The sequence below is a fragment of the Dipodomys spectabilis genome, unplaced genomic scaffold (assembly GCF_019054845.1).
Source record: "Dipodomys spectabilis isolate Male_0828 unplaced genomic scaffold, ASM1905484v1 ptg000017l, whole genome shotgun sequence".
NCBI lineage: Eukaryota > Metazoa > Chordata > Mammalia > Rodentia > Heteromyidae > Dipodomys > Dipodomys spectabilis.
This window is the reverse complement of record NW_024870694.1, coordinates 6,961,174-6,971,074: the sequence shown is the minus strand read 5'-3', so window position 1 is coordinate 6,971,074 and position 9,901 is coordinate 6,961,174. Positions and strand designations below refer to the sequence as shown.

The following is a 9,901-nucleotide window of genomic DNA, read 5'->3' as shown; positions in this document are numbered from 1 at the left end:
ATATACCACCTTTATCATTAAAACGAATTTGAAAGCATTTGGGATCATAATAGAAAAGGCTCTGTAATTTGTCAGTTTTGTCCAGAACACCATTACAAGGGAAATTAGCTTTCAAGATATGATCTATAACTTTGCATTACCAGGGCAGAGTAAACTCTGAGTAACATAGATGCAATATAAATGTATCTTTTAAAACCCCAAGGGACCACTGACAGTCATGAGGAAACTGAGATATGAGCCATGATGGAGGGAATGCTTAGTGAGATTGAGTTTTGCATTGCAGGTCTTCTTCCCAGCTTGCCTCCAGGAGCTAGGACTGCAGAGGGGCCAATCATGGTGGGCCCAGGACCCCTGGCTATCTCACTGTTCCTGCCTAGCCTCACCCTGCTGGTGTCCCACCTCTGCAGCTCTCAGGATATTTCCAGTGAGCCCAACAGTGAGCTGCTGTGCGCCCGGAGGGAGCACCCCATCGTGGCCTTTGAAGGTGAGAGCATCCCACTTGGTTGTCCTGAAAGACCTAGATCAGACCTGAGTAGGGTCTTCTTAGGTGTTAGAAGCCCTTGGGTTGTTCACTCCTTGTAGGTTCTGAGACTTCTTCCTGTAAGGATAGATATTTTAAGAACAGGTAATAATGGGCTGGGTCTAACTTTTGTCTCTGAATCATTTATTCAGGTCCGTCGTTCATACGTGTGGGGAGAAGTGGTTATCTTTCTAGAGAATGAATTTGCCTGAGAGTGGTCAGGATTTGGTTGGTGGCCTCAGTTCTATCTGTTCTGTAAGGCTAGGCTCCATTTCTTAGCTTCTTTTAAGGAAGGAGCAAGGGGCCTCTTGCATTAGGAAGTCCCTGGCGAGCTCTAGAAGGCTCCTTCTTGGTCTAAATCTGCTGCAGGAATGCCTGTCTTTAGAGTCCTGGGAGCCCTCAGTTGAAAGGGGCCCTGGTTGACTCATTATTCCTCTCTGTGTCAACGGAGAGCCTGGGAGTGTTGTATTAAAGTGTTTCCCAAACTGGAATTTGTGAATCTCTGGACATATTCCAAAGGGTCCATAAATTCTCCACGATGTCTAAAATTGGTATATACATTTGACGATAATCCAAAAATATGAAATAAAATGCAAATTCTAGAGAGGCCCAGAAGTTCTCCCATGGCCTATTAACCAGTTTGAGGGTCTTTGCTTGACTCACAATCACGTTCACATTTCACATGCCACCACAGATGCTGTGGTGTAATCTCCAGAATCCTTGGTCCTTGAGTCCAATTAACACTGGGCTGCTCCTTCCTCAGAAACACCTGGTTGGGGAAGGTGGGCAGGGACACGAGATTGCCTCCTCCTTTTACAAATAGGAAAAGCAAGCCTTGGATGCTGGGGAGACTTTTCAAAATCACACCTCAAGGTCAGTCTCCTAATACTGCTGCTTGTTCTCTGCAGAGCAGTCTCTGCCCCACTGGGCCCTTGATAGGAAAACACAAAGCCCTGTCCTCCGGGTGGCCACATGACCAGCAGGGTCAGAAAAGATGGAAACCAGAGCAGAAAATCAATCATCAAGTCCAAGGCTGGCATGGGGACTTAAGGAGCCACATGAATGAGAGGTGTGGGAGCTGCTAGAATGGGAAGCTAAGAGCATGCTGGGAGTGTGGGTTCCTATCTCCAGGAGGAAGATTTCCAGCTATCTTCTTGCTGCTGCCTTATTTGAGCTGGGATCCCCTAGCTTTGGTGGTTGTTTCTGCAGGGAAAGACCAACTGGGGAAACAGGAGCAGAATTCCTAGGGTGGGTTGAGATTGCAGGACTCTGTGACAGTTCCTCATAGACATTTCCTCTTGGAGGGTTTGGGGTATGATTGGCCATACTGATTCAGAGGAATCCTTTTTTACCTTCCCCTTCTTGTAGTTGGTCTGTATGGAGGCACACTGGGGTAGGAGAAAGACAAGCAAGGAGAGAAATGGGGGGTCCTTAGTGTCTGGGTCTCCTTTGATCTCATCTTTGATCTTCAGCGTGAGTTAAATGAACATGATGTCCCACCCACCTGCTTACAAAATGAAGGAATGAAGGAACTTGCCACCCCCTCTTCATCCCTACAGCTTTGAGTTTTCCTATTTACCAATGTGTGTGTATGTGTGTGTTTGTGTGTGTGTATGTGTATGTGAGGCATACTGAGATCAATAACTTCTTCTTCTTCTCTCTCTCTCTCTCCTTCTCTCTTTCTTGCTTTCTTGCTTTATTTGGTGGCAGTACTAAGGCATGAAATCAGGGCCTGGATGCTGTCCCTTAAGTTTTTCACTCAAGGCTGGCGCACTACCACTTGAGCCCATAGCTCCAGTATTGGTTTTTTGTTGTTGTTGGTTCATTGGAGATGAGTTTCACAGGGTTTCCTGTCCGGGCTGGTTTTGATCCATGATCTTCAGATCTCGGCTTCTTGAGGAGCTAGGATTACAGGTATGAGGCACCATGTCGAGCAATCACCAACTTTCTATAAGCCCTGTTGGTGCCAGCACGGAGAAGGCGCAATTGTGCGCCAGAGGTAAACAAACATTTCTTATTTATTTATTGTCGGTCGTGAGGCCTGAACTCTGGGCTTGAGCCCTGTCCTTGCGCTCTTCAGCTCAAGGCAAGTGCTCTACCACTTGAGCCACAGCACCACTTCTGGTTTTCTGGTGGTTTATTGGAGATAAGAGTCTCACGGACTTTCCTGCCCCGGCTGGCTTCGAACTTCGATGCTCAGATCTCAGCCTCCTGAGTAGCTAGGATTACAGGTGTGAGCCACCGGGGCCTGGCAACAAACATTTCTTTTGGGTGCTCAGACATCTTATATTTATTTCTCAAAGGCCACTGCCTTTCATTCCTGGCCCAGCTAGTCACAACCTGAACTGTTTCCTTGGTTTCCCTACATTTCTGGTACAGCCAAACACGCAGTAGCAACTTGGTTTCCCTTGGGCAAGGGACTATTTTCTGGCTGATGACATGTTTTAGAGAAACTGCCTTATTCGAGCACATCCAACCCCCTGGCTTCCAAGACCCCCTCAGACAGCATGCTGCATTTCTGGCTAATGTGCAGGCCTCCCACCTTGTAGCTGTAGCTCCCCTCTCTTCTGCCACCTGACAGATCTGTGAACAACCCCTAAATATCCTAGAGCAGCTGCCAGTTGCAAAAGCTGATGGGAGGTTTTATGTTTTGTAAGGTTCAATCTTCTCCTGGGGTTTCTTTGAAGGGGGCCACCTGGGTTTCTTCTCAGCCTTCACATTGTTGTTGGCCACAGCATGCCCTTTCTCGACAGCAGGGAGAAACCAGCCTGGAGTTAACACCAGCAGTGGTTAATCCACAAAGTGGGTAATTGAATTGGCTATAATTAAAATCACAGGCGCGTCATGGAGAATGTCATTTTTTCTCTTAAAGTCCCTGTCCAAAGCCTTTGCTGCACACAGATCTCAGAACGTGCTTGGTGTTTTAAAGACAGCCTTCCCTCTGGTCCCCTTTGCCTGTTTAATAAGAGGAAGTTGGCTCCCTTCCCAAGGTTCCCCAGCACCAAGGCACCGTGCCCAGCCACCTCTCTCCTTGCCCTTCGCCACTTACCCATGTAGGCTCCTTTGGGGCTGGAAGAGAGGAGCAGAAGCTGCAAGGACCTCCCAGCCTCAGCTGCCATTGTCATCCTTCCTGAGATAAAGGCCTTGAATGGAGATGGAATGAAGTCCCTGCATGGACCGGTCAGGCCACATGCATTGCTCTCCCATTCAGCTGCCCACATGTGGAATGCCCCTGTCTGCAGGAAAGGAGGAACTGCAGTACAGCCTGTTTGCTGCTGTTAGAAAGCATCTGGTCTGAAGAGGACCACACACACAGGGAAAAGGCTGAGCACATTCTGAGTGCCAGTGACAGACAATATGAACAGAACAGAAAGATAAAGAGAATGTGCAGAGGTTAGCATCCAGGTCTTTCCTGGACAGGAGAGCCCTTGGTTTAGTCTCTAAGGTTGTCCAACATCCTACCAAGATTTCCAAGAGTGGGGCTGAGGTCAGCAAAAAAACAAAACAAAACAAAAAAAACAGCTCACTGGGGTTTAGATCCATTCATTATACCTATATGTCCAAATACCATTAAGGTACTGTGACAATTTTTGCCAGCAACTTGTCACCTGCTGGGGGCAGGGGTGGGCCCAAGGAGTCTGTTCCATTTTGCTGCAGACTTTCTTTTTTTAATCATGCATATCACAATTTTCTGAAAAACATCCAACTTAAAAAAAAAAAAAAAACAACCTCCAGTTCTCCAGGGAGCGATTAAGTGTTTGCCTGTCGTGCAGAAATGAAGGGCTGCTTTTACTCTGTAGTGGAGGGATAATGAGCAATGATTTATTTCCCTTGGATTACACACACACACACACACACACACACACACACACACACACACACTGCTGGGACTTATGTGAGCCATTCACTAATGTACTGAAGAGAGAGAGCACAGGGCCTCCCATTCACCTTCTTTATCCCATCAGTGTAAAAGTTCTTCTGTCTACAGCTCCATCCTTACTGGTGTTAGTTCCCTCCCTCCCTCCCTGTTGGGAGGCATGGATGGAGTGAGATCTGTTAAGGAGCTATGGGCCACGATAGGAACAGTGGGTCTCCCATGGAAAAGAACAAGAGAAAGTCAGCCAGCACAGTTCCAGACCATTCCCCATTTATCCAGATGGCTGCATGGTACCCTTTCTGCCCACTCAGTCCTTCTGACTGGCTTTGTCTAGAAGAACCTTCTTAAAGATAGGGGTGGACTCTGACCTCCCAGACTCTGTCCCTTCCACCTCTATGGAATCTTATCTAAGACCTGATTCTCCTGGTTGAATTCATGCAATATTTATAGTTGCCCAGGATCCAAGAAAGATCTTTCTGCCAAGAACCAGTAGTGCATGCCTACGATCCTAGCTACTCAGGAGGCTGAGATCTGAGGATTGTGATTTGAAGCCAGCCTGAGCAGAAAAGTCTGTGAGACTCTTATCTCCAATGAACCACCAGAAAACTGGAAGTGGAGCTGTGGACCAAAGTGGTAAAGTGCTAGCCTTGAGAGGTAAAAGCTCAGGGGCAGCACCCAGGTCTTGAGTTCAAGCCCTACAACTGACAAAACAGAAAGGGGGGGGGGGAGAAAGGAAGGAAAGAAGGAATGAAGAAAGGAAGGAAGGAAGGAAGGAAGGAAAAGATTGATTGTTCTTGGTCTTCAAGACAAACCATTGGCATATTGTGGTAGAATTCTGATGTCAGTAAAGCAAAAGGCTATGGGAGCTCTAAATCCTGTTTGTGGGGGTCAGGGAATTGGGGGTGACAGGGACTGTGCCATTGTGCAGAGGCACAGAGGTTTTCAGGTGCTATGAGTTTGAGAAGTATGTTTTAGTTTAGTGTGGCGGGGGCAGAGGGTTGGAGGGAATGTAAGGATGAAGCACCATTCTTTCATTAGTCCAGTGATTGCCAGGCAGATAGCTTGGGAGAACAGTGAGGCCAGAAACCCATAGGTGATAGGACTTGAAACTTTCCCTGGAGAGCTGGGAAGGGTTCTAAAGCTTCAGAGTGACATAGCCACATTTGTATTCTAGAAAAATGGCTCTGGTGGCCTTGTGTTAATGGACTGGAGTGAGTGGATCAGGCAGGTTGGGAGGCTCTTGGCACCAATCCAGGACAAGAGATGAGGGTGCATGATAGGGAATGGGAATGGAGTGAAAGATGTGTGTGTGTGGATTTGAGAAACCGTTTGGAGATAAAAAACAGACAGGATGTGTACTGATATGGCTGCTGGAGATCTGGAGGGAAGTCAGGAATGATTCAAAGTTCCCCTGTGTACAGGGTAAAATCTTCTTCCAATTGCAGAAACAGCACTCTCTGATCTTCCCCAAGACACAGCTGTCTGCTCCAAGGTGGGCAAGTGCAGCTGGGAACTCTGGTCGAACAGTAACCACAGGGTTGCCTTTTCTCCTACCAGATCTGAAGCCATGGGTATCTAACTTCACCTACCCTGGAGCCCGAGATTTCTCCCAGCTCGCTCTGGATCCCTCCAGGAACCAGCTTATCGTGGGAGCCAGGTAATGAGATGCAGGAGAGACTTGGATGGAAGTTGAAGGGGGCTGGAATTGGCGGAAGGAATATTGTTTTGGATGAAGGCACTGTGGACAAACCCCTATCCTGAGTCCTGGTCTCTTCTGCCAGACTCTTGTATTTAAATGTCTATCCTCACGGAAGGTAGCAGATAGAGGCTGGAGATAGGGAGATGGTCCCCTAACAGTTCCTGATCTCAGCCAGCGCATTCTTCAGGGGTTGGCAGCGATGTCTGCTGGTTACCTTCTGCCCCAGTCCCTCCCTGATGCCAGGACCTGCCCAGTTGGCAAATTCTCTCAGAGCTCTCAAAGAAAAGGTACCCAGGAGCCCCCTGCTGGCCAGCTGGCAGCCTGCACCTGGGGTGCTGGCACAGGCCATGTGCCTTCTTTTATGAAGGGCCTCCCTTCCCTGTGGCCTGTTCCCCTGAGCCCCATTGCTCACATCTGGTATTCAAGAGATAAAGCTCCCTAGGGAGGCTCATGAGACTTTCTGGGGTGGAGTAGGAGGAACTAATTTCTCACCAATTGTACAACTGCTGGTCCTGGTAAGGAAGGAGCTTAGAGATGGCCTATCACATAGGTTTTAGGCTGTTCCTGGGCCAGCAACTCCTGCAGCACCTAGGAGTTGGTTGCAAGTGGAAATTCCCCAGGCTCAAAAGCAGCTTTCTGACTCTAGAGTCAGAAACTCTGGGGGTAGACCCCTCCAACTTGGAGAATGACTAGTCTGATCCAAAGCCCTCATTTTAAACATGAGGAAGTAGAGGGCTTGAGAGGGAAAATAGACCTTCCCAAGATGGCAAAGGCATGGGGGTAAGTCCAGATCTCCTAACCGCAGGGCTATTTTTTGTTTGTTTGTTTGTTTGTTTGTTTCTGCTGGTAGGTCTGTGTTACATGCACTGAATTTTTCACTCTTGGTGCCAGATGTTCTGTGTGGTTTAGCAGGTCCAGAGGCAGGAGGGATGGACAGAGGTAGCCATTGGGTTGGTCACTTCTGGGCTACTCTGGCCGGTCATACTTGACTCCTGGTCTTCTGTGTCTTTGCCTCATTTTCTGTATGAAAAGGAAGCAAGTCATGAATAAACTCTGGACTAGGATCAAACAAGCTGCATTCTTATCCTAGGGAGAACTTGAACTTTGAGTCTCAATTTCTTCATCTATGAAGTCTGAGTTACAGTCTTAGTGCAGCCAACTATACAGGACTAGTGAAAAGTTGGGGTTGAGTGTATTTTCTTTTCATTTAAACAAAGCTCTAAAATTATTTTGCACCAGCATTATGTGTTATGGTATTAACATGCAAGAGTTACAAAAGGATATCCAGGCTGGGTGTTGGTGGTTCATGCTTGTCATCCTAGCTACTCAGGATGCTGAGATCCGAGGGTCTCATTTTGAAGCCAGCCTAAGCAGGAAAGCCCAGGAGACTTTTATCTCCAATTAGCCACCAAAACGGGGCAAGGAGAGGGGAAGGCTCCCAGGAGCTGAAAGTGGAGCTATGGCTCGTGTTAGAGCACTACCCTAAAATAAAAAACAAAAAACTCAAGGTCAACACCAGGTCCTGAGTTCAATCCCCAGGACTAGCACAAAAAGAAAAAGAAAGAATGAGAAAAAGATTATTCAGTGAAAAGCAAGGCTCACACACACACACACACACACCCTCACACCAGTAGGATCCCTCCTGGGGGTGTAACCTAGCTCCACCTAGGTGGACCTTCTTAATAGAACACTGAAACACAGATTGGAGAGGCCTTCCCTCATTGTTTCTACAGATGTAGGCACACAAGGCAATGGACCTTAATTTCTGACAGAGAAATAATCATTTTTCTTTTGTACTTTAACATGAGTTTACATTCAGCTATAAGAAATAATAGAGAGCAATCCCATGTACCCTTTGCCCAGGGTCCCCCAATGGTATCATCTTATATAACTGTAGTGCCACATTATAATTCAGAAGCTGACATTCATGTCATCCTTCTGCCCAGCTGGGATTTCACGTTTGCATATGCACTTTTCAAACCCAAAGAGTAGCATCTAGAGACTCCTCTCTGAACCTTGTGGAAGCATTTTGAAAGCTATCTTTCATTCTGCACCTGCCATGTGCCCAGCAATATTATTATTTTATGTACTTTTATGTGGTAAATCAGCTAATACACGTCGTAGAGCATACGTGCAGCAAATAATCCAGTACGTGTTGTAAGCCGTGCATGCAGAAAATCATCCAGTCTTTACCATTGTCTTAGAAAGTGAATTCTGTGAGGCCCCTATTTTAGGAACCAGCACTTATCAGAGGTTAAGAGTCCTGCCTGTAGTCACACTGCAGGCACACCCTGTAAATGGTGTTATTTTTTATGGGTAGGTATGTGTGAAAGCTTCCCTTTCACAGCTGGAAAGCATACTTTGTCCTGGGTCTTTGAGCCTAGACAGAGAAAAAGTCCACTCTGGGCTGGTGTCTTATGATTTGTTATGGATCCTTATAGATTTTTCCTCTTGTTTTCCTTCTTCTCTACCTGATTTTTTTTTTCTCCTTCTTCCCAAACCTCATGAACCTCAAGAATTCAGGTTAGGGATTTCTTTTTTTTTTTAATTAAAAAAATCAATTTATAATCCTGCTTTGTTCCCTACAGAATGGAGGATGAGATGGGCTGGAGAGATTTCTTTGCTCTCAGAAGCGCCGGCTGGGATGTTGTGATGAATGATTTTTGATGGGATAAAGATGAACCAAGTGATGGAATGTTTCCCCTAATTTGTTAAAGCTGTGAGCAGATGCCAGTGTTACCTGAGCGCACAGCTGGGGCAGAGCCATAAGCTGGAGCCCATCTGTCCCCCGTCCAGGAGTGTGGCACAGGGAAGCCCTGCCAAGGAGCTGGAGAGGGGATTCGGGGGGGGGAGCAGCTGAGGCCTGGAGCCAAGGTCATCCGTGAGGCTGCCCAGCCCCAGGACAGCAGAGAAGCTGAATGGGACCTGGGCCAACAACCAGAACTGGGAGAGGATCTCCCTATCGGAGGTGTCCAATTGCAGCCCTGGCTTCCTTCAGCAGGGCCCCTCCTTCCCATTTTGGCCCACTTCACAACTTTCTCCTCATTTCTCAGCACAGCTAAGGTGAGCCAGAACTTTCTAAAGTAATTATTCCTAAAAAGTTTTGGAACCCAAAGAGGAATGGCTTAGAAGAGAAAAAAAAAAAAAAAAAGAAAGAAGAGGAAGAAAGTCTTTGGAGAGGAACCAAGATTTTTAATTCTGTTTGTTATTAACACTTTTTTTTTCTTTTTTCTTTTCCTTTATTTATTTATTTTTTGTGCTGATACTGGGGCTTGAAACTCAGAACCTTGTGCTCTTATTTAGTTTTTTACTAAAGGTTAGCTCTCTACCACTTGAGCCACACTACCACTTCTAGCTTTTTGATGATTAATAGGAGATAAGAGTCTATTATTTTTTCTGCCCAGATTGATTTTGAACTGTAATCCTCAAATCTCAACCACCTGAATAGTTTGGCTTACAGGTGTGAGCCATTGGTACCTGACAATAAAGACTTTTAATGAGTCTTCATCAGCCTCTGAAATAAGAAAGCCAGGCATTGACTCCTCCATTTTCCAGACAGCCCTAGCAAGTGGCTCAGCTGGAATTCTGCCTGTCTGTCATAGGGTCTGAACCTTGAGTTTAAAAATCACTTTTCTGTGGCACTTTGACCCAATGGGTATGTCACCCTTATGACTCCTTGAGTTCTGAGTCCCTATGAATAGCCCTCTGGCTTTAAAGTCCACACAAAGTGGTCTGAGCAATGCTTGATCCTTATGAATTCTCAGTGTCTGAATTTTTTTTCCTGCTGGTCCTGGGGTTTGAACGC

General features: G+C 46.6%; 1 protein-coding gene across 2 annotated transcripts in view; it reads left to right on the top strand.

Moving 5' to 3' along the window:
• Positions 1–287: 287 nt before the first annotated feature.
• Sema5b (semaphorin 5B) overlaps positions 288–9,901 on the top strand; it is a 44,526-nt gene continuing 34,912 nt past the window's right edge. The window contains exons 1-2 of one of the 2 annotated variants that reach the window (XM_042668675.1): positions 288–484; positions 5,955–6,054. In XM_042668675.1, coding sequence (XP_042524609.1) covers positions 334–484; positions 5,955–6,054 — 251 coding nt within the window. In that variant the 5' untranslated portion in view covers positions 288–333. The remainder of the gene's footprint in view (positions 485–5,954; positions 6,055–9,901) is intronic. The other variant, XM_042668674.1, reaches the window with a different exon arrangement.